General features: G+C 38.9%; 2 protein-coding genes across 2 annotated transcripts in view; one reads left to right on the top strand and one right to left on the bottom strand.

Annotated features, from left to right (window-relative positions):
• Positions 1-1,281, bottom strand: part of SLC15A4 (solute carrier family 15 member 4) — a 29,488-nt gene extending 28,207 nt beyond the window's left edge. Inside the window, exon 1 of the mRNA XM_005145115.3 lies at positions 644-1,281. Within this exon, the coding sequence (XP_005145172.2) occupies positions 644-1,213 (570 nt within the window). The 5' untranslated portion in view covers positions 1,214-1,281. The remainder of the gene's footprint in view (positions 1-643) is intronic.
• A 3,986-nt stretch (positions 1,282-5,267) lies between these two features.
• GLT1D1 (glycosyltransferase 1 domain containing 1) overlaps positions 5,268-27,712 on the top strand; it is a 51,789-nt gene continuing 29,344 nt past the window's right edge. The window contains exons 1-6 of the mRNA XM_034068612.1: positions 5,268-5,390; positions 12,710-12,858; positions 16,377-16,482; positions 21,589-21,640; positions 24,953-24,989; positions 26,461-26,517. Of these exons, the coding sequence (XP_033924503.1) occupies positions 5,323-5,390; positions 12,710-12,858; positions 16,377-16,482; positions 21,589-21,640; positions 24,953-24,989; positions 26,461-26,517 (469 nt within the window). The 5' untranslated portion in view covers positions 5,268-5,322. The remainder of the gene's footprint in view (positions 5,391-12,709; positions 12,859-16,376; positions 16,483-21,588; positions 21,641-24,952; positions 24,990-26,460; positions 26,518-27,712) is intronic.

Below are 27,712 nucleotides of genomic sequence, written 5' to 3' on the forward strand. Positions count from 1 at the left end.
CAGCTCAGGTAATATGTTTACCATGTTAAGAGTACCTTCCCATCCACTATGTGGTGCGGTATTATCCTGCACAAAAATATCACTCAAGGGCAGTGTAGTACATAGAGAATGTCTAAAGTATAAAAAAACTGTTCTTTAGCCTTCACTTATCAGAGGATGATCACTTATCAGGATGATGCCTGACCACTGCCAAACAAGACCTGTGTTATCCTTGTCAAAGCTAAAATATGTATTAGATATTCCACCTGATGAGCTCCAAGAGCAAATTAACTCCACAGTCGAGGATGCGGTCAATCCACTTCATGGCCACTAATTATTCAACCCAACTCCTCAAGACAGTGATGGTTTAACCAAGCCAGGTACCACATGTAAGGCCAGGCTACAAGGAAACTAAGAGTCATAAGAGATCAGACACCACAGACACCAAAATTGTATCAAACAGGGTACAGCTAAACAGCTTATGTTACACAGAGAACAAAGCTGCATGATCTGATACCTTCCGAGACTTAACACCTACTGAGATGTGCATCAATAGGTGCACCATCCACCCCACCAAGGTAAGCCCATCTACATGACTGACAGGTATCTCCTGGTTCACATCTGCGCCCACACACAGTTTGGCAGCTGCCAAATAATACTTGACCTGGTCTGCCCCGAAAGGGGTGATGTTGGCCTTGACAGACCCGACGCCCAGCCCCACGAGTACCAGTCCGATGAAGGTGGCTGTGGCACAGTAGCGGGTGGCTCCCACCTGGGAGCAAGGCGTCATGGTGGAGTTGGCGGCCGGAGAGGAGCAGTTCTCTACAGGGAACAGGGGGATGTCCCCACAGAGGCCCTGGCGGGTGTGCGGTGCAGCGATGACAGGGAAGGCCAGCATGCCCAGCAGGTAGAGTGCCATGCTGAGCAGGATGGTGCCAAACTTGCCCAGGAGGGCATCAGCCAACCAGCCCCCGAACGGTGACACCAGGTAGGTGATGCCCATGAAAAGCAGCAGGGCCTGACTGGCCTGGGCACCCTCCCAGCCGTAGGGAGGCCCGTTGAGGAACAGCACCAGGTTGGAGGTGATGCCGTAGAAGGCCACTCGCTCCAGCAGCTCGGCCAGCAGCACGGCAGCGCAGGCCAAGCGCCGCCCATGGAAGGCGCTGCTCGCCGCTCGGCCGCGCTCCGCGCTGCTCAGCAAAGGGCTACGTTCGTTCGGTTCCACCTCCTCCATAGCAGCGCCTCCGTCCCGGCCCCACCGAGCGCCCCGACGGAACTGCACCGCGGCCGCACGGCAGGGCCCGGCCCGGCCCACCCGCGCGGGGAACGGCGGACCGCTATTGGCTGAGGGCTCCGTCACTCCGCTGGCAGCGCCGTCACGTGGGCGGCCGGGCTGCAAGGAGTGGCTGATGGGCTGGCAGGGGGCGGGGCGGGGAGGACCGGAAGTTGTGGGGTGGTCCCGCACGGTGTTACCGGCTGTAGGGGAATGCCGGGCCGGGGTGTGGTGAGCGGGGCTGTCAGGGCCGGGCCAGGCACCGGTGACAGCTGCGGCCTGCGGAGGTGACAGCTCCGCACCTGCAGAGCTGCCGGCGCCGTTTGCATCGGGTGGTAAAGAGGGCGGGGAGAGGAAAGATGATTGTATGGTTATTTCCTGCGTTAGTTCAGGCTGGGGAATGATATTTCAGGCGTTAGGAGCTGGGTGAGACGTTATCAACGGCACAGGTTCAGTGCTGGCTTCCATGAGAGCCCTCCTTTTCTGCTTCGGTTTATTCAGCGATAACAATGACAGCGAAAGTACAACGCGATTGGTTTCCCTACTTCTTAGTCGGAAAAGCAAGAGCGAGGAGTGTTCCTTTAAAACGTCCATCCTGCAGAAAAACCGCAGATGTGCCTTGTTAATGACTCTTGCCCGCGTTACACTGCCCCTGATAAATGAAGCTTGGAGCTGCTCTGGGGGTACTTGTCCCTAGACAGGAGAGCTCCAGCTGGATGCTTGTCCTACATTGGGTGTCTGAGGTGAGGTTTATCTGAGGTGTACCTGCAGTAATAATACGTCATAAGTACGTGTGGAGAATGAAGAGTGATTTCAATGGAACAAAGTGCATGATTAAAATGAGAAAACATAAATTAGTGGTTGCATGATCAAGGCACTAAGATGTTCTTTTGCGCCACCATCACGTATGTTGAAGTAAAGCTCATGAAAGTACGTAGTTGTCTTCAACAGCGGATCATAAAGTCATATTTTGGCCAGAACAAAGTGGGAAAGATACTCTTGGTTGTGTGTTTTCAATTAAAATGAAGTAAGTTGATTGCTATCATATAGTTACACCCAACATGTGCGTATAACTTAACATTTTTAGAGCCGTGTTGGTAATTGAGCAAGCAATGCTTGTAAAAGTAAACATTAATTTAATGATGTGCCTTTGTAAATAACATATCATTAAAATGACTTATTAAATATATTTACTCTCAAGTAGTTAAATTTTGTCACATAGGACAATAAGGAAAATGCAGCTAGCTGTACAGATCACATTTTGTGAACTCCTGTAACATGACCAATTCTGTCATTTAAAAGAGTGTGTGTCAGCTTTGCCCAGCTTAATGCAGTATATCAGTTGAGCTTACATTTTCTAAGGGGTCTAATAGTATTTGCTAGAGACTACAGAGTAATTTGGCACATTTTGTATTATTGTGTGTTCCAGTATGTGCAGATACCACATTCCAGAGGCCCTTCATAACTGAACTTTGTGAGTGGAGCGAGATTTTTATATTGGACTACCCAACAACTGTTACACCTAGCAGTGCTGAGTACTATTTGAAATGTACATTATAAAATGTTATTTAAATCTTCAGGTACTGAGAAAGTAGATGTTCTTACTGGAAATTCATAAGCTACTGTTAGAACCCAAACATTATTTCTGGAAGTACAGCAGGTTCAGGAAGGTGGGTTTAAATTTTCCTCTTAACAAGAACACTTAGCTACAGTATATGTAAACCTTACTCATTAAGATATATCCGTGTTTCTTTTCTTTGAATACAATGAATGCCATTTATGTCTATATAGTGATGCATTTGTGCATATACATGTTTTCAGAGACACAACAATACTTAATGCTGCAAAGCATTTTTACCTTTTTTCAGTCAAGGTCTATATAGCATGACAACCAGAGTCACCATAAATAGTAATAAAATGTTAAGACCTTTTTGAATGTTTCCCTTATTTCCTCTTTATTTCCCGGATGACTGGTTAAGTTTCCTCATTTGTCTCATGGAGCAGGCTTTGTTTTACTTTTGCATTTTTGTCTTTTTTGTGTCACACACTAAATGTGCTAGATAACTGTTGTCTGGTTTTACAGCTAGCAGGGGTGAAAAGTTACAATGGCCAAGCTCTCTGTAATTAGGTCTCTCTTGCAGATATCAAAACCACAGCTTCCTTTTAACCCAAAAACATGTCTTTCTGAGCATAATCACATATCCTGCTTTAGGTCATGCAGCTAGGAAATGTCCCTGTTTTGGATGATGTAGGCTGTTTTAGGTACAGGGCAAGGTATGTTTCTTGGCATGAACGCTGCCAACTTTGGTGCCATGCAGTGATGCAGCTGGATGAGCTACACTGTGTGTGTGAGATCTTAGAACCAGAAGGAGCATCTGTTGGAACAGGATTTAGAGCAGCAGTGTATCAGGAGACCAAAAGGCAGCTGCATAAGCTTCATGCAGAAGTGTGATACATTACAGCACTGTTAAACTGACAGTTGTACAGCAGTGATGACTGGTGCTAGATTTGAGGGTGGTAAGTGCTCTCAAAAGCTCGAATATGCTTCATATAGCCTGCTTCCAGTGAAAGAAACTGCAAAGCTAGAATCCTGACTGGACTGACAAAAGCTCTCTAAACTTAAACCAAGCTGGGATTTCATGCCAGTAATGCTTTTGAAAATGGTCATGAAAATAGCTCTGTCCTGCCTACCCTTAAATTAGTATTCATACAAGATTTGTTGCTCCTTTAAGTTGTAACCATTCTTTTTTACCTTGGGTGGATTTTTAAATGGTCTGGACAATGTTGTGCTGGATTATTTCTAAGTGATAACTCAGTGAGATGCAGATAGTTGAACACAGCTCTGCAGCATGAAGACCCATTAGCAAAACATAGCCCAGTGTACCAAAATGCTTACAATTTGCCAGAATTTACTCAAATATGTATCTTTATCACTTCTAAACCCTCAATTCCTGCAATTATTCTCGGAGAGCCACATGAGTTATTTGAAGAAAATTACTAACTTTAAAAGCCTTTCTCTGTATCTGGCATATTTTTCTCTCTCTACCTGATACTGAGACTTGGAGGAACGACTTAAGCCACGGTACACAGGCAGTGCAGTTTGCAGACCACCCTTCCTACAGCCTTGGGGAAGCATAAGCATCCATGTGGCCCTGTAGTGAGTTCCATCAGGAAACCAGACCAGGTTATGAGTATACAAGCAGAAAAGTGAGTTTTCTGTCAGATCATGCCCTCCTTCTCATGCATTCTTAATGTTTTCACAAGAAACTGACTCAAATTCAAGACCATATCTACAGTTGGCCACCTGTCCCCTATCAGTCTCCCAGCAGACTCCCTCAGCTCAGTGTTGCTGTCTGCTGCTCCACTCCTCTGGTCTTTGCTGCTCGCTGTGTTCGTAATTGGGGTTTATCCTGAAGACCAGCCTGGTGATTTGGATACAGTTTTTCCCTCCTGAATTCAGGACCTCCCTTTTTTTCTTCCCTGCTTTGTTGAACCTTTGGGTTCTGCCTGCTGCTGTGGAAGCTGAGGTTCTTCACCAAACCTCTCCCTTGGACTTACACACCTTTGGCTCTTCATTGTATGGACTTCCTGATGTTTAGTGGGGTCTTTGACCATCCCATTGCCTTGTTCTTTAGACTAGCAAATTCCTCTGGCTTTTCGAGTTGTTGGCATCTTACCCACAATTAGTATCTTCCCCATTCCTGCATATAACATGAATCACCTCCACCTCGGGAGACACACGGCAACTGCAGCATATCCTGAGGAGATGGTGGCTGAGCCCGACCTTCTCCTCATCTTCTCTCTGGAGGCCTTCAGTTTAAGGCTCCCCCGAAGCCACGCTTTGAGCACATCACCTTTGTGCCGCTAAATGACAATACACGGCGCTGTTTACAGGTGAGGGGTTGGGCAGGACCGGCCGGGGCGCGGCCTTCCCCTCCCGACAGGGGCCCAGCCACGCTCAGGCCGGGGCCGGGGCCGGGGCCGGGGCCGGGCCGCCGGCAGGTGAGGAGGCGGCGGCGGCGCTGTCCGGCAGTGAGGTGGCTGCCGCCGGGCGGACAGGAGGGGCCGCTATGAGGCTGCTCTTGCTGGCGTGCCTCCGAGCGCGGACCGGCAACGCGACCACCGCGGCCCGGATACAGTAAGTGTCGTCCGCCCCCCGCCTGCGATGGGGTCGGGGGTCCCGCTGCCTGCTCTTACCCTTGCAATCCTCGCCGCTGCTCCTGCCTGCGCTGCCCGCTCTTGGCAGGGGAGGGATGGAGGCGGTTCCCCGCACGTTGGAGCTGCCGCAGCCCTCCCTGGCGGGCAGAGGGGGCTCCGGGATGCTGCGGCGGGGCTGGGGTAGCAGGGGTCATGGTCCGCCATCCGCTGCCCCCGCTGCCTCGCCTCAGCCGTGGGGATGGCTGCCGGGGATCCGTGAGGGCCTCGGCAGCGCGCTGGAGCACGGCTCCTCCAGCAATGCCGGCCGGGGCCTGCAGGCTGGAGGGGGTTCGGGGGCGGCCCCCATGAGTCTTTGCTGTGGCTCAGCCTGGGCAACGTGTCCGCCTTTGACCTCGTTACTGGGGGGTAAGGGAAAGGGGGAGCTGAGGGGCTGCCCCACAGAAAATACCTCGGAACCAAACCAACGCTGATTCGGCTCACGCAGGTTTTGGGTGCAGGAGGTGGTTGCGTTTGCAGGGTGACCCAGGCTCACAAGCCTAGAGCCGAAGTCCACTCGCTGGCCGCCCCACAGAGCCCCTGTGGAGGCGGTGGTAGTGGAGCAATGGGTTTTGTAAGAGGTGCCCGCTTTGGGGAATACCCAGGATGAGGTGAGATGTCAGTGCGAGTAACAGACGGCTCTAGGAACTACGATGAGGGACTGAACTGAAGCTGTCCTTTAGCAGTAGTACAAGAGCTACTCTGGTCAGCACCCTTGCTGTGGGGATTCCACATGTGGCTCCGTTGGGGATTATGGACACGAATCTGTATTAATTTCAGAATGATTTTTGCCTTCTGAGGCATGAAATAAGGACTTGGTTGCTTTTTACCTGTTCGAGTCATCCACAGTTCAGCTGTTTCTCTTAGGATGCACCTTCTAGGGTAGCCTTCTTGTAATAAAGTTTTCCCTGACCTCAGTCTGCATAGTGTCATGTTTTTAATGTTATGCATTCAAAATAGTCCTCTGATGCCAAGTTTTTGCACTAGTTGTATCATACCAAGTTCAGACTTGAATTTGTGCAGGGCTACCGCTTTGTATAAGATAATGGTAGAACATACCTGCTGCCTCATGTCCATCACCCAGGTGTTGAAGGTTTAAAGCAAACGGAGCATAAAGACCAGATAAAGCTAAAGTTTTATGAATTTTGCAGTTAGCAAATAAGTTTTAATAAATGATAAGTATTAATAAGACATTGAGATAATACAAGTATGTTATAACACGTATTTGTGCTTGTGCATACCAGCAGAGTTCTGTGTGGTGGTTTGTGGGGCATTCTGTATTTCCTTTTGTCTCTTACTTTTTGCTCTCACTGGATGATAAAAAAGTAGTTATTCTTGGTGACATCAATGCTCATTCTTCCTCCATAAGGTTATTTCTTATACCTTTACAAATTAAATATTCACTTAATTTCATCTTCCACTTGAACTTTGTGGAAAGTCAGACAAACATTTAGACTGTGGAGCCGTTCAGAGATCATCTGGGGAAAACAGGTTGTGCATTATTTCTAGTGAAGGTAAGCCCGAGTAACACAGAAAAACAAATGTCCACATGTTATTACAAATTGTTTTTCAATTACCCTGTAATGGATTGTGATTATGTAAGCATACTCTATGAAGACATAGTGGTTTAGCAAGATGCCCTAATGTGCATTTTTGGTTAACCTTCTCCAGCTGTGACTCCTGCATGGTGGCCTGAGATAATGTGTTTTAGTATGAAAGATTTGGTGAGATGCAACAACTCAGCTGGCAGATGGTTTAGCATATTATCATGTTAATGCAATCATTTGCAGCTATGTGAACACATCTGCAGTGATCTGTGTAGAGCATGTCAACTTGCTTTAGCATCCTCTTGCTTTATAGGCATACTGTGTACAAAGTGGATGCTGCTTTCACATACACCTTCAAGCAGAAAGAAAACGAGTGAAAAGTGAGTTTAATTCATGTTCACAATAAAGGTGGATAAAGGATTCTACCAGAAATAGTGTTTGAAAGTCAGTAATTTGTCATGTTCAGTTGCTATCATCACCTACCATAAATACTGTTTTTCATAACAATATCAATGTGCTTCTTCAGGAAGAAGAAAGAAGTCTGATAAGGCAAGCAAGTAAAGAGGCCAGTGATATCACAGCTATCACTAAAACCATCCAACTCGGATACTTCCATCTAATACTGGTTTTCTTAAGACTTTATGCCATTTAAAAATAATAAATAAATTCACATAAGATTCTGTATATGGCCAAGGCTTGGGAAATGTCACTTCTTACACTAATCTGCCTTGCCTAAGGTTCATATGGTAACCTTTGTAGCATATGTGATAGTGCATTGAAAATATATATTTCAATTAATATTGGGCTTCAGGTGTATCTTAATAAATGCTTATGAATGTGTTTGTTCACCTTTTTTTTTTAATCTTTTGGTTAAGTATAAATGAAACAATGAAGGTGTCTGCAGGTTGGACACTTGCCAGCATAAATTTATGGTTTAATATCACTGGGTGTACCATGTTTATGATATTACAGCTGTTCCTATAACTGCTTCATCTTTTCATAAACAAAATACTAATTTCCTAAGTTTAAAGTAACTGGTGACAAAACTGACCAGAATCTAATTTGGCTAGAAATCAGCTTGCTAAAACAAGTGATATGATGAATGCACTGTGAGCTTTATTGCTGTATTGATGTGCATAATCTTTAATCACTTTAAAAACTAGGAGCAATGAGTAGAGAATAAAACACTAAGCAAAAGTCTTTGGTTAGGCTGTCATTCCTCAGCCTTAGAAATGAGACCAAAGAAGGTGTTAGGAAAGAAAGTAAATGAATCTTCTCTGCCCCTTGAAATGTTCTGTTCATCTTCTATTATTTGGTAGTAAGGAGGAATAGAAATCTTGAATTAATTGGTTAATTAGAAAGATCTAGATTAAGCATTTTGTCAATTAAATATTTTTGGAGAGAGAGAGATATTTTCAGTTCGCATTTGAAATGGGAGAGTTGAGAGAGCTGTTCAGTAAATCTCCAGGTATTCAACTGCAAAAGAATTAAACCCACAAATTCAATTAATGCTCTTTGCAATTATTTTTTGGCTTAGACATTTATTGGAGTAATTCTGAGCAGCAACTTTTCTTCTGTTTAGTCTTCCCCTATCTGCCACCATTAAAATCATGCAGAAGAGCACTTGTACAGCAGGAGATCCTCCTCACTTCGTGGTAGATCACAAGAGGTGTGTCACCTACTTACTTCAGTTTGCGTAGGTGCTGTGCAAATTTAATCCTGCTGTTGTTTGCATGGCCATTCCCAGAGCAGGCAGCTGCAAGGCAGGCATTCATTCTCCACCTTTGGAATTGAGATGCAGTTGTTTACATGGCCTGCACTTGATGTACGTTGCATCCCAAAAGGTTTTACATGGCTAGACCTATTTATAAGGCATGAGCAAACTTTGCAGAGTTATTTTGTCCTTCCAAAGGACAGTTACTGACTTCAGAAGGATTCTCTTCCCATTTTCACTTATGCTTTTAATTTCTGTTCTTATTCACAGTTGATTTTATTCATACTTCATTCATGCCAATGCAATTTCTCTGTGTTGTTTAAGGGAGGAATTTGAGAGAGAAATAAAATGAAGAATGCTTTGCTTTAACAAGTAAGAAAAAAAGAGAATTTGCAATGCAAACAGAAGATTGAGCAGGGTTTCAAGGTCTTGCAATTTGATAAACTTCAGTGGGAATTGCGAGTATTCAGCTATGGCTGAGTTTCAGAAAGGCAGTGGCAGTGACTCTGCTCACTGAATAAATTTTGAATTGGGTTCTATAGATTAACAATAGTTGATGCATAGCTGCTTTACAGAATAGGCAGCCAAGGAAAAGAGATAATTAATATTTTTGGATTAAACCTATTCTTTGCCATTCAAGATGTGTCAATGCCTACCAGGAACTTTTTGGAAATCAAACATTCTTTGTCTGCAGGTAATTCTGTTGAAATACTGGTTGAAAATTGGAACATGAATGTTTCTGAGTGGAACACATCACAGAAAATGAAGCAAGTTTCAGAAATACAGTACTTTAGAAGTAAACATACTTCTTGCTCATTTGTGTCTTAGCTTCAGCCATGCTATGTTTGGAACTATAAAACTGTTTCTGTATATGAAGACCTGTGAACTGCAGATTCAGGTTGAAGCTTAGTTATAAAACGTCATGTGGTATTTCATAGTCATGTTAGAGAAAAATGTTTTTCTATAAAAATCTTTAATGAAGTGAAAACATGTCAGAAAATGGTTGTACCTTTTGGCAGCATCTCTCTGCAGATGGTATAGATCCAGAGCAGACAGAAGTTTCACTTATAAGCCTCATGATTTCCAAAGAGTTTAAAAAATACAACAAAATATATTGGTTCCATGAAAATTAAAATCCATGGAGCTGGGAAACATTTTGTTCATTGTGCAAATGTGTATATCACAGTGTAAGCAGTCACTAATATAACGTACTCTAAGAAATGACCTTTCAAACTTATTGAATGACTGAAGTTTTCCCTGTTTGGTTGCTTCCTACTATAACACCCAAAATCTGGAACTTCATTTTTGAAACATTAATATCCCTAAGCAGTGGTATTGGCTTCCATGAGAGTCTCAGTAGAAAGATAAGGCAGAGCAAGGCAAATTCTGTATCAAGCAATAATCAGTGGTTGGTAAGACACTTGGAAATTTATCTACCACATACAAAAACTGTGATGGAGAGAAAATGTGGCCATGAGATTTAGCATTTTCAGTGTTATCTTAGATTCACAGACAGCAGGAGACTCTGAATGTTCATTTTTATTTTTTCGTTCAAAAGTATTTGTTTATGAAATGGCAAAATAATGTGAATACATAGTTGCCAGGAGGAGAAAAGATGGGTAATGTATCTCTTATGTCTTGGCTTCATTCAGGGACATCTGTGACTTCGCAGACAGATCAGCTTTCAAAAAATATCTGCAGTAACTTTGCAGCACCCTCTTATCATGTTTTTTGATAACAGCATATGTGTGAAAATCTGCTTTTTTTATTATAAAGATGAAAAGTCATTTAGCAAATATGAAAATATCGCAGAAAATCTCAGTACTTAAATACTGCCCAATAACTGCTTCCATGCACATACATTTCCATATATGCATAATCCAAAGCCTGTGACTAATCATGTTTAGCTCAATAGTATGTTTGAGATTAAAGCCTCTTTACATCTGGGAATTTGAATGTTTCTGGGAATAATTTGATTTTTTTTTCCTTGTTAAGCTATATGCAAATTTTTTTACATGCTTCTGAGTCATTATATAGAGAAAAAAAGTTGAAGTAATAGAGGTAAAACACAATTTGTGAGCCTTGGAATACTTGAGGGAGTCCCTTCTATTTACTGCAGAAACAGCTGCTATTCAGCTGTGAGATTTGGAGCTGTGGAAACTGTGGAGGAAAGAAGTAGTATTCATTCCTAGTATATTAAAAAAGATGCTTTAGATCAACATTCCTAGCTGAGTTTCTTGATTCCCAATGTCCTGAGAGAGTTATTTTCAAATTAATTGTAATATGCAAACATATTGCTTGTACATGGTAGTGATTTATGGTAATTACAATACTGATGGGGAAAGAAATCTTTTAGACTATTTAATGAGCACCTGTGAAATCATGGAATACATGCATGAGCATCCCAGCTATTTGCCCAAGAGAGTTTCTTTCCACAGCTGTGAGATTTGGGCATCATTATTTAGTTATAATTTGAGAGCCTCTTCCAAAAAGCAAGCAGGTACTTGGAACAAGTTCATGGGACAGCTGATGTAAGTAATTGCTCAACAGTGTAAATAAGGAGCTTACAATCTGGGTGTACTTTATTATTTACCAGTACTTATTACAATTTATTGGTCTTGTTTCAAATGGTGAAGTTAGAAGTAAAATTAGTTTTGTTTTAGAATAAGGAAGAAATACAGCACCATATGTTGTGCCAATGGAGCTCTGTCTGATGTAGTGCTAATACATTCCTTCTAAGGCCTCTAGACATTTTACAACATTTTTAGCACCAATTTCTGCAGTAATGACTAACTTCTGCAGGACAGAAAATTACATTCCTTGGGAGGATATGAAATGATCAAGAAACGAAATAGCGACATTATCCAAGAAGCTATTGAGTTAGTAGGATTTTAATGCCAGAACAATTAATACGCTATGAGAAATAAATCAACTGGAACAATATGTAATAAGCAGAAAGCATTCTGTGGTCTTTTTATAATACTGAAAATGTAAACAGTACATGTCAGCAGATACAATGTGCTAGTTTCTATCAAAATATGGATTTTCTCAGAAATGTGTGTTTGATCAATGAAAACATTGATAAATGACTCTGGTTTCAGTGGGAGGAATTGTGAGCCTGAGTATAAAAGAAAAAGCTAAAACAAAGCTCACCAAAATGCCTCAAGTAAAGCTCCCTGTAGTCAATCAGTTTCTTGACTTTGGCAGTCTTTGAATCAGTGTTTTAATATTAGGACCCATAAGGATGAATAGGTAAGCTAAGGAGGTGTGGGGGTGTGGTGGTGTTGGTTTGGGTGTTTGTCTTGTTTTGTTTTATGTTTTTTCTTTGTTAGCAATTGAGATGTTTAAAAAAGACTGTGACAGTATGTAATTACTGTTTTTTTGTCTTATACTTCAATTATCCTGTGCCTTTTTTACAAATGGGTAAACTAAGACAAGAAGCAATTAAAGCCACAATCAAACAAAAAGGGGATACAATTTTAACTCTCCAGTTTTATTTAGGTATTCATTTATTGCATATTCTGTGTTTTCAGTAGCATTGATCAACTGGATGTATTTGTGCTGTTTTCACCCAGTGGCCTTTCTACAGAACAAGAATCTAAGAAACTCTAAGACAAGGATCTAACACACTCAGTTCAAAAGGAGTCTTTTCAGCATATTAAGCAGAAGCTCAATCAGGAAAGATTCTGATTCTACTTCATTTCTGCTAATTTCCAGAGGTGATGCTGTAGGCTTGGGCTTTAAAATGGATGCAGACTGTGTTGCTTGGAAGTATGCCTGTGGCTTCACAATGCTGAAGGCAATAAATGTCTTCCAGTAAAAAAACCCCAACCTTGTGAATCGCTCCATGGTTGCTTGAACAAAATGAACATAAAAGTGAATGTCAGACCAAAATTATTAAGGAAAAACATTTTTATTAGGCTTATTTTACATATTAGCATGCCTACAATGTTAATAGTGTCTTTTTTTTTTGTTCTTTTTATATTTGTTCCAATAATGAAGGAATCATCTACATGCTGCAGGTCACATCTGTGTTCTTAAAGATGCTTTCATGTATGAAAGTCAAACTGAAATAGCAAATCTAATCTCCACAGACAAGTTTGATGGAGCCCTGGCCATTCATCTTTATAAAGGAGGCAGACTTCTGCAAGGTAATCCTCTTTCTATTTTGCAATAAAAATACCTCTTAAGAAGTTACTGAAAGAGAAGAAAATGAATAGTTATAAATGGTTATAAATGTAGAAACCCACACATACTGTAGTTATCCTGTTTATCCACTTAAACAAATGTTCAGAAATGCTGAAAATCTTTCTCTGGGGGAGATCTGATCCAGGGAGGAGAGAACTAAATAAATGTACTTTTAAAGCACATAATGCGTTTTATAATTAAGTACTTTAACTACATTAAGATAAGAGAATTATATTAACATTAAGATATTTTCAGCAAATGTGTTCCTTGAGAGGATAATGGCTTGGCTAAGTATAGCTGAGGTCAAATAGAAAGTATAGAGGCTAATTTGATTTTTCTGCTCAAAAAAGAGTCAGGGTGTTTTGGACATGAAATAACTTTGAGGTGTAGTTCATGCCAGCTAAACTATAGAGACAGGGTGGTACCAGAAAACTAATACAAATTTCTGTTTTATCTAGCCACATAGCACAAAATTTTAGCCTGACATTACCCCTGGCTTTCAAAATTACAGGCAGTCACCTACTGAAATTGCAGGTGTGGATCCATTTTTGATATCATCTCTGTATTGTACAAATCTATTCACTTGGACAAAGACAAGTAATGTGATACTTCCATCCAATCTCAGTATAAGTTCTGTTGTGCTGGTTTTCAGACTTAAGAAGTCCCCACTGCAATTTGTGCTGGAGGGTTTTCAGAAAGCCTGAATTGTTACATTTTGGCATGCTTGTGTACCTTGTGTTACAATGAAGCTCTGATTCTGGTAGGGACCCTAGAATACAAAGTAAGTAATCTCCAAGATGATCTCTGCTAACATATGTATTAAGATTTCTCTTGTTTGAGTATAGAGATGATTGGTTTTGTGACAAGATCTGGAATTGTTTTGGAAGATGCTTATGGAAAGTCTGAGAACTATCTTTTTTTTTTTTTTGCTAAGGAATAAAAAAGAAGGTTGGATTTTCAATGCTTACTGTAAAACTGTATTGCAGTTTTGACTTGCATAGCATTGCCCAAGTGTTGTTGCTATTAGCTTTTCAGCATTGCAAGTAACCTGCAAAGCTTGATACTTCAATGATTTACAACAGCTCAGTAATTTAAGTAAATCATACTGTAAAAGAAATCTGAAAAGCAAGGCAGTAAATAATGTGATAGCTGGGATGAGCCTAATAAAAGTTATTGTAGACTTCGTGGAGGGAAAAAGTGATTTGAAGGACATTCCTGTTTCATGGAATATGTGTTCTTCCATGCCCTCTATATGATGAATTAGCATAAAGAAATTCAGTGATTAGAGCCATACTGCAATTACTACCATACTACCAATCTTTTGGGCCTTATTCTGGAAACTTTGTTTACATGGTTGGGGATGCATGATCAACACATGTAATGGATGGCAGTAGTTATTTACTTGTTTTATTTATTAGAGAGACAAAGTATTATAGAAAGTCAGCCTCTTAAAGATTAATGCTGTGGTGCTTTCCTACAAACCTTAAATTAAACCTAAATACTTACAAACGTTAGAGTATGATATCTAAAAATGCTGAAGAAAGTCTTTAAGTAGCCAGAATGGCAATTAGTCTTTCATTCTTTTTGTTTCTTTCATTTAGTGATGAAGCAATTAGCAATGCTAGTAAAGCCTCATCTTAAATCTCACTTAATTTCCAAATATAAATTGGAAACATAGAGTACCTTTTCTATTTTTATCAACATACTTATTATGTTCCTCATTTGCTTTAAGATTTTTTATATGCTTGATTTTAACCATTAATTTTAATCATAAATTATAAGAGCTCATTGAATTTAACCTATCATTTCTCTCCAACCCCTTAAGACACTCTGGATATTTATAGAAAGTGTCACCAATAGTTTCCACAGTCATGAACATTCAATGTCATTTATATTATCTCTCAAAAGGAAGAACCTGCACCAACACAGCAACTCCTCATGCCTGGTTGTTGGTCCAGTGCTGAGAATAGTGTTCTCTACTGAGTCCCTGATCCCTCTCCTCTTCCATCCGATTGCAAAAGTGAAAAAACAAAGCACATTTTCTGGCTTTCTTGATACACAGTTTGTAGTGGCAGTATGGCCTAACTGCCTATTCTTGTTCCCAATCAGAAGGAAACCTTGGCTTCATCTGTAAAAAACACAAAACTGGTCATCTTAATGACAGGTTTTATAGGCTGCCTTACTGGAGACTGCTTCCTTTGCAAGACTACAGTCCTGTCTGGAATTTAAAACAATGTTCTGCATGTAGTAATTAGCCACGACAAGGCTGTTATTTGTTAGCTTAATGTGGTGTAAAACTGACCGCTTAATTGGTTTCAGTGCTGAAACAATCAGCAGTAAACATTATTGTCTGCTATCTTGATTAGTTTAAGGGGAGAACATTACTGGTGACTTGTCAGTTACTAAAAATTACTTGACTTGAAAAGAAATACTATTAGAAAGGAGTTATCTTGCCCTACTATTGGCTTTTCTGTTTTCCTCTTAAGTAATCTTTAGCCATGTCCATGTAAGACAAGCAACTGTTAGCATAGAACTGCTACACTACCTGTTCTGGTGGCTTTACCCCTACACAAATATGAATTTATTCTGATGCCATGTATCAAAACTAGGCTTTTACCAGAGAGCATACACCACAAGGATATGTACGATCTTGTTGATGCTCTGAAATTTGGATGTTGATAAGGTCTTGTGCAGAATGTCTCATAGCCAACTTGACTTCCTCTGTTCATACTCTTCTGAGCACAGTAAAGCATTGTAAAACAACTTCAGAACTTGGGTGATCACAGAGGGTCTTGGAACAATCAATTATAAGCACAGATCCATCTTCTGGGATGGAATTAGGAAAGCCAGTGGGTTTGTTGCAGGTTGACATATACTGCCTTATTTAATTTGGTGGCCTTTTCCAGTGGTGCAGATCCATCTACGTTTTTTGTAGCAGTGAAACTGGCTTCAGAAGTCAGTATTTAAAAAAAATAAAACCAAATCAATGACCAGCTTTGCAGGATGGTTACCCAAACCCCTCTGTATTGGAATGCTTGAAGAGGCAGTGAATGAGTGGCTGAGGCTAGATACCTGAGACCAAATATTGCAATACTTTACCTTATTAAATTGTGAATAGCATTTGAAATATATATGCCATTTGGTGGGCTGCCAAGAAACTAATTGATTGACTTTACTAAGCATGGAAAAGGCAAAGAAGTGTCTCATAGAGACACAGCAGATAACATGCTGTGAAAGTACGTAATTACTGTATGGGTTTTTTTCATTGCCCAAGCCATAAAAGTTCAAGTTTCTCCACATTTCCTTTTCAAAGGCTTTTGCTTATGTAAGTGATGTAGCATTATCAATATACTCTTATACTTTTAATGTTCCTGTCTAATCATTGCCACTACATGATTTTACGTCCTTTCCAATACTAACCATTGTATGGATTATATGTTTCTATATTGGTCAACTTTACATTGTAGTCCTTGCTTTGCAGGTAGCAGAATTCCTTTTGGAATCATCTTTGGTGGGACAGATGTAAATGAAGATGTCAAATGTGAAGAGAAACATCGGGTAATGGGAGCAGTGCTAGAAGAAGCCAGGTAAACCATGTGTGGAAGGTTTATGACAAGAAATTGCGGTTTTGTAATGGCATATCTTTGTCTTCATAAAACATAGTCTGAATGCAGTCTGTTCATTTTATATTTCCTCATATTTGTGCATGTAAGAGTTGGCAGAGATATTGCTGAAACTTGGTCCTTGGGTTGTGAATTTTCAAAGACACTCAAATCCCATTAAAAGCTAATGAAATATGTGCTCTTACTAACTAATCCTGTGCTTTGCCTACTGAATTCTGTTTTGTAGAATAATAGAACTATGCATGTGATGAGGATATAAAATTCTAAGGCAGGTAAAAGAAATGAGAGTCATAGCAGGAGTACTTAACCTGGGATTTGGTAGCATATCACTCTGTAGAATAATCTGCTTTATGGGTAGAAGTTATAAAGGCAGCCTCTGATGGTTAGTATAACTCAACACTGTAGCTGCTTGACTGTGGCTTCCTTGACATGTTTGTAATGGATACAGTTTTATGAAATCAAATTTAGATTTCTTACCAAAATTATTTTAGACTGTTTATATTTGGAGAGATTTAGGTAAAGAAATACACATATAAATATCTGAAACAATATCCATACAGTTCTCATTTGTACAGAACTAACCTGGCCATTAAGTGGCTGATACTTGGTATTTAAATAGTGAATCTTTAATAGTGGAGGTGATGAATGGTGAGTTAGTGGTGGAGGTCTGATTATTTAAATGGCAAATATTTATTAGTGGTGGAGGCATGAATAGTCTCATTAAATCTTATTGTAGTAATAGAAGCCTAAATGAGGTAGGACCCTGTTTGCCAGGGCCCTGTGCCAGAAGTGCTGAATGTTGCACCAAGTTGTTTCTTTTTCTTTTTAAACTTTTGCTTCTTAGTAAATTCTGGTTTGTATTACATATATTCAGACAGGTAAAACATTCCGTATTGGAATTAACATTTCATGCACATACAGACTAAGGTGCTCAGCACACTTAAGTGAGGTAACAACTAAAAATAACTGGTGTTTGTCCTGTTCATCACAGAATCAAACCTCTTTCTTGGAGGCATGGCATTTAGCTTGTTATGCCTGATAAAAAGCAGATGACTCACATACAAAGAGTTTCTGTTCTTCCATCCTCCCCCCCGATAATTTGATCCTTTCTCTAGGTATGTGAACGAAGAAGCAGTCTGAAAAATGTCTTTAAACAAATTCTCTCAATTTTTAGGTGCCTTGACAAGGGAGTATTTACAGGGGGTTTTAAAGTCCATAAAATTTCTAGTGACATGTCAGTGTAGTCATTTAATGTAGTTCAAGAAATAAGAGAAAGTGACTAAGAACCGAAAAGTATTACTCATTGTTTCAACATCTCCAGAAAAGAAGTGTCCTTTTGCTTGCCTTCAGCAGTGTTTGATCATGTCTATGTTTGGCCAGTAAGCCCTTTTCTCATTGGAAACTAAAGCATTTTACATATGCAAAGATTCCAGTGGATGACATTAAGAAATACTTCAAATCTTACTGAGATTGAAGCTAGAGTTACCATTTTATGTGTAGCCAGCACAACAGCTCACCGATGGCAGGGATGGTGCTACTGCTACCTCTCTTGCTCTCCTTTTTTCTTGCTTGTGGCTGTGTGATCCACTCTTCCTTGTGCCAGGACTGGACTGCTTTATGAGCAGGTTTAACTCACTAAATGGTGTAAAATTGGCTTTTATTTTTTTCTGGGTTAGTTTTCTACCCCTTTAATAAGAAAAGTCAGCTTGTGGAAGGATAAGAGAAGGATATCTTCTTGGTGACAGTAAGTTGCCACAGCAGGTCACTCAGCTTCATGGACTATACTGTGCCTGAGCCTCTGATGACTTGAGTATTCTGAAGAGTCATCACTCCAGAGTTGAGCTCTACATAAGTGAAGGGGTCCCTGAGTGTACAAGGTGAGATAAAATTTAAGCATCTGGAACATCTTATCAAATCCAGTGGTACTGCTTGCATATTTACTTTAGGAGACCTTAAATACTTTGCTGGACAGTGCTTGATCAGGACACTATCTCTGTTCATTCTAGGTAAGACAGATAATTACAGTGGGTCAAATGCAGCAGTATGGATTTTAGTTCATGTTAGCAATGAGGAAATGCATACTGAATCTGCAGCAGGCTTGTATCTTATAGTTTTACCTTTGCTAATAGCACTATATGTTCTAGCTGTTATTAGCTAGCTTAACACTGGCATAGATATGGTCTTCTATCTATTGTGCCCTATAAAATGTGGTAGGTAAACAGATTTTAAAGACAGCACTTAATCGTGCTTTTGGGGAAATCATTAGGGCATGTTCTTACATCTTAGTGTGACTTGCAGTTGGAAAACAACTTAAGAACCCATTCCTGACAAAGTTTATATACTTGTTTGCTTTTGTTATCAGATAATCAGAAGTTATTCTTTAAACAGGTCTGAAGGAAGAGAAAAAAAGGTATCTAATGTGTCAGCTAAATTTCAACACTGTGCAAAACAAAAAGTATATAAAACCAGAATCTCTGAATGCCTATTTTATTCAGTTCTGTGTTTAAAATGTGATCTGTCACAAGTATAACTAATATACCTGTGCAAAAACTGCTTTGTTGAATGTTTGGGGTTTTTTAATGATAATTAAGTTAGGAACTTGAAGTATAGCTTAGTAGCAGGGATTGCCTATGATGTTTCAGAATACATTACTGCATCTTTATTCAGTTGATAATATTTTCTCTGCTACAGGAAAAGTAATTCAGTTTTCTAGAACTTACTCTGATTGTATCTCTTACCCAGGATTATCACCAGTATTATTCATTGCATAGCTACTAAATGAAACATTGATTTTATTTTTTTTCTTTATTGATTGCAGGGTTCTAAGCAGAAAGTATCATGAATTGTAGATTACTTGTCCAGTACAATATCCCATCACATTCTGTAAAACGAAGTATTGAACGCTGTCTAGCTTTATGAGCGTTTCATTTTTAATCAAATTTCTCTAAATGGTACTTGTACTCCTCTAGGGTATTTTTTTCTGTGGAACAGTTTTGTAGACTCAGGAGCAACAGTTTTTTCTGCTCATTAATGTGCTGTATTGAAAGTGTAATTGTGAAAACTGGAAGAGGAGCATGTGCAACTTGACAAAACAAGCAAAGGCTTTAACAACCTTAAAGCTGTACAGTTGTATATATGAAATTAATTGTAATACCATAAAGCAGATACTACAAAACAGATGTATGGGAATAAGGTTTGGAATAAGGTTTGTTTCAGCAAACAAAAATAGGAGTTATAATTCAGCATTTATGTGACTTCTAATGAATGATTGTGATTTCATGTCCCCTAATTATAATGTCTCCAATAGAAAAGCACTGTTGTGGTTGTAACTCAGCAGTGTGCTTCATCTCTAGCCATTGAGGTGTCATAGGGTCATAGCCATAGGGTCGGCTCAGAACAGAAACATTATGTCTATAAAAAGAAACACCAAATCAGAAGTGTAGTATGTGATAACCTCTGTTTTATATTCAATATCTATAAAAGCAGTAAAAAAAAAGAAACTGCTTAGCAGGCATTTTATGTCTCATATGGAGGAGGTGTTCAAACATTTCTATTCCACAGTACTGATAGTCTTCAAAAATGGTCCCATTTGTGGTTCCAGTTAACACTAAAATACCATTTAAGAAAAGTCAAAGTATGTGTTTATATTTCATCACAACTTAAAAGTTACATTGAAGCCCAGCATGTTCTTAAGATCTCTTCTGAACAGGGATTCTTTATTAACTCTGACTCCATAAAAATATCTCATATGACTTCTTGGTATTAGACCACAGTCCCATTAAGCATAACTTGTTTATCTAGATTGCTTAAAAATCTGACTTCTGTGGCTAAAGTCTCTCTGTGCTGCAAAACCCAAAAATAAAAACTGCTGCTTTTAAATGTTGTCTGATGTAACCTTTCCGTTATGTGAAATGATAGTGTGCTACATCCATTTCATAAAGGCACATAAGTAGAAGTCCAGCTGAGGCATTATAAACAGCCATAAGAGAAAAAATGGAGGTAAGTTTGGGAATTAAAATTCCCTTTTTGCTGCCAGATGACAACTCTAGTCATTAAGTTATTCAAGTATACTTTGGTTTGCTTGTTCATACATTGGTGTTATCATTTGTATGTTATTACAGAGGAGGAGTAGATGGTGTTAATATACTATTCTACAGTTCTTTCATTTAAAGGCCCTTCTCATATCAAAGAAGAGTCTTAAGGTGAGAACAAAGTGCCCTTCTATAAGTATTGTGTCTGGCTCTAGGTTAACAGTCTCTTTGCTTGAAATAATGACTGTTGTAACTCTAATTTCAGGACACTGAATTTTCCCCTGTTTATTATAGAGGAATATCAGGTTTTTAACTCAGCACTGCAAATATCGTCTGCACTGCAGGTGCATAACATTCAGAGCTGCAGAGCTGAGTGTCCCAAGCCTGTGAGATTTTGGAGCTGAAGCCAAATCACTGGGTCATCTTTCTTCTCTTTTAGTTTAATTAATTCTGATATTTTTCCTGAAGAATAACATTTTTGTCCCTCAAATGTTTGTGAGTCATTGACAGCTTTGACTACTTAGAAAAAAAGGAGAGAACACTGAGGAAAGGTTTAAAAAGAAATTCATCTACTCATTTGAATTAAACTCAATTGCAATGAGTTGCAAACAGTGAGGCTGGGTATTGACAAACAATAATAGTAGGAAAGTAACTGGACTTAAGATCCCTTCTTACCTAGCTTCCTGATTCGGAAGAGGGCTAGTACAGCTTTTAAGGATGTAGAAACAGGAAATGCTAGATCACTACTGCAGCTGTGCATATTAATCAAATAAATGGGGGTATGTTCCCATTAAATGGGTTTTCTCTTACTTTAAGAAATCCTCACTTTAACTCCCAAGAGCTCTAAGTTGGAAAGCCTGAAGAGATACTGTTTGTTTCACCAGTATTTTCTGGTAAAACAAATAGAAAGCCTGCTTTCTGTCTTTCATCTATAATAATGCTCTTTGTTCTTACAAAGATTTTTCCTGAAGTACTTTCCTGGTTTTATGTTTAAACACTTTAAGCAGATGTTCCCTACTATTTTTGTCCATTTAACTAGGTTTGCAGTGGCTTTCACGGTGAAAATGAAGGAACTGGCAGCAGCAGAGTGGGTATGTTTACATGATGATGGTGATGCTTATAGTATTAGTAACTATGTATTCTCCTAAAATGTTTTCTAAATAATGCTAGAGAATTGCAATAATCTTCATATTCTTTATTCCTGTTTTTCCTTTCAGAGAAAGCATTTCATATTTATGTACTTCGACAGGTCAAATAGAGCTGGCATTTAGAAGCTGTTTAGTATTTGAAAAGAGTATACAGCAGTTTAGGAAACGTTTCTCTCTAACATTTAAAACTAATCATTGCTGCTGTTATCGAGATTCTCCTGATGCCATCCATATGCATATATTGTTTCTTTTTGCATCATTTAATAACCTCTATGTTGCTAAAATTGAAGTAAATAGCTTTACTTACAAGAAAGAATTAAGAAGAATAATTTGAAAATACTTGTTTTGTCAACACTGGAAATAGAATGAACTTTTAAAAGTGAAATCCAGAGGTAAAACTGAAGTTGTGCTAAGCCCAGCAATATGTGATATACAGCCCTGTTGACCAGGCCTTGGGGAATATGTAGTACATAAATAGCAGTTAACTTTGTTGAAACTCATCTCTCCTTCTGAAAACTAAATGAAATACACTGTGCTGAATGATACATGGGAAAGAACACTGTATAAAATTTTCATCCAATAGTATAGTGGTTAAGTACATTTGGCAATGTTTTTGGAGGAGATAATTTAGGCAGGAAAGGACTGGGAGTAGTAATGGTTTGTTCAGTTTCTCTTCATTTAGTAGGTACCATTACATCTGCTGTGTTGCAAGTCTACTTCAGAGATTCAGTGCAATTATTTTAGTATCTGATGCTCCTGTTTGAAAACAGACTGGGTCAACATTTTCACCCCTGCATGGTTAAATTGATGGCAGAGTTCCAGTGGAGAAAATTGAGACAAAGCCTTGAAGTAGACAATGCTCAGTCCTGGTTTCTGAAGTCCATAGTGTCAGGCTGCACTAGTGACCTGTGAAAAACTCCACTAGCTTGCTAGTCCTGCTGGTTTTCTGTGCAAGGTTGGCTTTCTGATTAACTTCTTAGCTAAAAACTTGTACTGGGTCATAGAGAACTTCACTGAGCACCAGATCCAGTGAAGGGCAAGCAGTAACTATTTGGCTGACAGTAAGGGGTAACACACTGGGATAAAAACAACAAAGCAGGACCACCCTCTTGCAGCTACCACCCATTGTTAGCTCCATTCACCTCATCTTATGCAACATCAGCTGAAGCTGAACAATAAATGCAAGAAGTAGAAACTAACTGCTTGGTATCTCTTCAGTTCTAACTTGCATTACAAACTCATTAATACACCCTTGCCTAAAAGAGAAAAATCACTTAGAGTGGAGTTTGTACAACAGGTCAAATGTACAACAGGACAAATTAATTTTCAATATTTTATTTCAGCATGAGTTGATTATTTTTTTATTATTTTTTTTTAGTTTACTTGCATTAGAAGGGTACCTGAACAGATGTAGGATCTGGTATTTACATTACAAATATAACTTGGTTTTAATAATTACTAACATTAACTTCATGATCGGTAAACATGTAAGGCTCAGGTTCTGTCATGGGTCTTATGCCAGAAAAAGACAAAGTAGCAGAGTACGAGGAGAAAAAGCAAAATTTGACTTCGAAATTCCTTTGAAATCAGCACCTCAAATGTTTTTAAGTATTTTGATTGGTTTTTACCTGAACACCTTTGTGCTCTGGGCCTATTCTCAGTGTTTTGGAGAAGGTCTGTAGTAGACTGGGAATTGGAGGCAAGTCTGTCAAGTCCTAAACTGAAATACCAGCTGCTGATCTGTGTCTTAAATGCTGGGGTTTGTGTTGTTTTTCTAGCTGTTATCTTCATGTAAAGGGTGAAAGCAGATACCACACATTTACTTTCAAACAGTGTAGAATAAGAATACATCTTTCCATACTGAGGTCACAGAATATTAACACTTTTTATATATTAACTCACACTAATGTGAACTGCATTATTCCTCTAATGTGTGCTTTATTTGTTGGGTGGTCAATTAAGAATTTGAATTATGAACATGTAAGCAATTTCACTGTGCTCAAGGGCTGTATCTTCTGACAAATTCTTTTCTATTACATTGGATAAATTATATTTAATTATGAACTACATAATGCAGTATTTATAATGTTCTGTATTCCAAGTAAATTTAAAATACTATAAAAGACCTTGTGCTTACGGTCAGTGTTTTATTTCAGTAGTGTGAAACTGGTGCATAAGGATTGGAAGGTTCAATATGATTAATAAAAAATCAAGCAATAGCATTAATTGAAATTCTTATAAAAATATCGTTCAAAACTGAAACATTCAAGGTTATGTTGGGCAAATCTATTGGAGATTACACCAGTTGAGTAATACCTTCCTTAGCATACTCCTTTACAGGCATTGCAACCAGTGGTTTTTAGAGCAACTAGCATGAAGCTTTGCCCAAATACTGTGAACTCAAGAAACTTCTGCTTGTTTGCTGGGGAGTGGTAGTGTTGGGTTTTTGGCTTTGGGTTTGTTATCATATGTAGAACATTTCCAAGAATACTTTGATGCTTTTGTTGAAAAAATGTATTCCAGAAATTCATTATTTGAGTTGTAGAAAGAGACTGAAATAGGAACTTGCTTATTTAATCACCTAAATGAAATAACGAGCTTAGTAGCACTTTGGGAGTAGCTTTGAAGTTGTAAGTAATTACTTCTCTTAAAATAGCTATTTAGAAATAATTTCTTGCACATTTCTCATTTGGGGATATTCTGCAATAACTACTACTGGGCAGTTCTCCTGTGTGAACAAGTCCACATGTATTTGTCAGCAATTTCTGAAAAGGTTAGAGGTAAATGTGGTTTTTTTCATGCCTAATGTGTATAAAATTCTATTATGGATAAATGTAGACTGTGGTTTCAAAACCAGCTATAGTTCTGTTCTCAAGATGTAACATTTTTGGGGAAGTAGGGCTGTTCTGTAGTTGCAGATCTTTCTATTCTAGGGCAATATTTTAATTTCCTTGGCAATAAGCAGTTCATGATTTTGGGGAAGGATACAGAGATAATTAAAAATACATTTGCACCACTTTGTAATTGTGTTAATTGCAAAATTGATTCATTGATACTGTAAATGTTCATTGTAAATGTAATTTGCATTGCTGACTATTGTAAATTAAGTTTATCTCTCTAATTGTCTATTTTGAGTTTTAATAGTCAAAAGAAAACCACACTGATGTGTATTGTGTTATACCAGTTGGGGTTTTTTGAAGATTGATATTTTATGGTGAACTAAGAAAGTTCATTTTCTTCTCCTTCCCTTTAAAGCCAGATGCTAGGAAGAAAATACATGTCCAGACTCAAGGTGAGAGTTTTGAAATATTGACTAAGGCATTCAGTTTATTAGTTTATTTTTACACAAGAAATGCTTTGCTGAAATGGGTATGGGATTTGAAGTCCTGATTCCACTGAAGTTGAGCTTTTTGCCATTTACGTTAATTGGGGTAATATTACAGTCTCTTAGCCTAAATTTTCAGCTCTTTTTGTTCCTTTTAAAAAAGTTTTCTCAGATTGCTTACAGTAGGAATCTGAAAGATAAGGTAATATCTAAGGTAGCACCGAGCTTTCTTCAAAGTATATGGAAGTTTTGATGCAGTATGATTATTCTCTGAAACTAAATTCCTTTTAATGCTTTGAGTTCCCAGCATAATGATGCCCAGCAAGTATTTTATCCAAAGTGCTTGAGTAGTCTAGGGACACTCAACTGAGCATTTTAGATGTGATTGCTTAAGCTACAGCTCCTGATTGATCTACACATTTCAAAGCTCATTTGGTATATTTAGTTTTCAAAGAAAATAAAATTGTTTTCAGAACTATTATGTTTAAAAGCTCATTATGAGGCCTCTTATTCCATATTTAGTCTATATTTAAGCCCACTGGGAGAGAATAGCTAAGATATTTAAAAAATTATAGTTTAATTAGTAAAATAATTAATCTTTAACATGAGGAAAACCAAATAAATTAACATTCAGTTTAAATTAATATTTATGTAATTTTATATAATTTTAATTACTATCTTTGCCTTATGTTAAGGACTTAGAATCATAGAATCATAGAATAGTTAGGGTTGGAAAGGACCTTAACATCATCCAGTTCCAATCCCCCTGCCATGGGCAGGGACACCTCACACTAAAGCATGCCACGCAAGGCTTCATCCAGCCTGGCGTTGAACACTGCCAGGGATGGAGCATTCACAACCTCCCTGGGCAACCCATTCCAGTACCTCACCACCCTAACACTGAAGAATTTCTTCCTTATATCCAGTCTAAACCTCTGTTGCTTAAGTTTCAACCCGTTACCCCTTGTCCTGACACTACAGTCCCTAATGAATAGTCCATCCCAGCTGTCATGTATCTGTTTTGGAATAATATGTCCCCTCAGATAATACTATCCCCTATATAGATTTTAAAAGGCCAAATATTAGCAAGGTATAAGTGAGCTTAATTCCCTGTGGGGTGTCCTTGCCCGTGGCAGAGGGGTTGGAACTGGATGATCCTAAGGTCCTTTCCAGCCATAACTATTCTATGATTCTATGTGCTGTGTGATTGCGCAAATTCTTTTATTTTGAATTTGAATTTCAGTCTGATGCCTACAGAAGGGTTGTGCATGCAACCTGACCCTGTTGGGATGGGGGAAGTTTGAGGTGAGAACAGCTGTGTATGGAATTCAGTCTGCTTGACAGACATACTGTTTTCTCAGGGCAACACTTCAAGAGCCATAGTTCAGCCATCCAGGGACGAATTAAACATGTTGTGTTTCTCGTTTTGGCTACACAGGAATTAAGACTACACCCAAGGAAACATTTGACTGGTATAGATTTCTACAAAATGCAGGTAAAACTCACTTTTTTTCTGTACTCATTATATTTATTCTTGGTAGATGTTAATGATGAAAGAATTTTACAATGTGAAGGCAACTGATGAGGTTGTAAAATGACTTAATGATAAGAAACGTGAAAAAAGTCTTCTATTAGGTTCAGGCAGAATATCAATCAGATTAGTCTGGTTAGTAAACTACACAGACTGTCTCCACATTTCTGGTCCGAATAGCACCAAAATATAAAATCATAATGATGTATGGGTCACTGTCTCTTAGAAAGTAAGTTAGACCGAAGCACCAACACCTGAGCATTATGTGCATTAAAGTTGTGTGATAGAAACTCTGGATGTCTTTTGCAGAAGAGCAGGCGAGGCGAAGAAGTGATGAAGAAGGGAAATACGTGTTGATGTTTTAATATATGGTCTTGACCTAGAGCCTGTTTCTATTTTCACCAGAGTAACAGCATGTAAGGCAGATGACCTAATTTAAAGACACCTGGTCTTGGCAATGCTTTAATCGTTCCAGATGCCTTTTCCCAAAAGAAGAATTCATAGGCATTTTACTGTGGTAAAAATATTTCAGTATTATATTCATCAATCTGGTTTCTGATACTACAGCTGTTACCTCTGTTACAAATTAATCCTTACTTGTCAATTGCTTTATCACATCAGTAAATGTGTGCCATTATTCAGAACTGGTGCCCAGTTTTAAACTGAGCTTTGTGACATTATTTTGTTCTCAGTAAATCATGGCACGCAAGCACAGCACCACTAAGATGAATGATTTTCTGAAGTGAAAAGATTTGTCACTTGCTAGCACAGCCTCAGTGTTGATTGGATCTCATGTCCAACCACTTTATGATTAAAATATCAGTCAACAGATTGAAGAGGGGGAAGCTCCCCCTAAAGTGCATTTCATCTAATGTATTAGAGACAGTATTTTGCCTAATGTGTACTAATGCAAAAGTGCAAAATAATTCATAAAGTACATGAAAAGCAAACTAAAATGTGACTCTGACATCTGTGCCTGTTAAGTAATAACTTGAAAACCAGAATTAGATTTTTCAATGTGATTTTTTTATGACTGTTTCATCAGTTTTGTCTCTATATCCATGTGGCAGCCTACAGTTACCACTTGTTTTAATATTGCCCAAGGAGGTAGGTTTTTGGCTGTACCAGTTAGGAGTCAGAGTGGATGACTCCTAATTGG

The sequence above is a fragment of the Melopsittacus undulatus genome, chromosome 12 (genome assembly GCF_012275295.1).
Source record: "Melopsittacus undulatus isolate bMelUnd1 chromosome 12, bMelUnd1.mat.Z, whole genome shotgun sequence".
Classification (NCBI taxonomy): domain Eukaryota; kingdom Metazoa; phylum Chordata; class Aves; order Psittaciformes; family Psittaculidae; genus Melopsittacus; species Melopsittacus undulatus.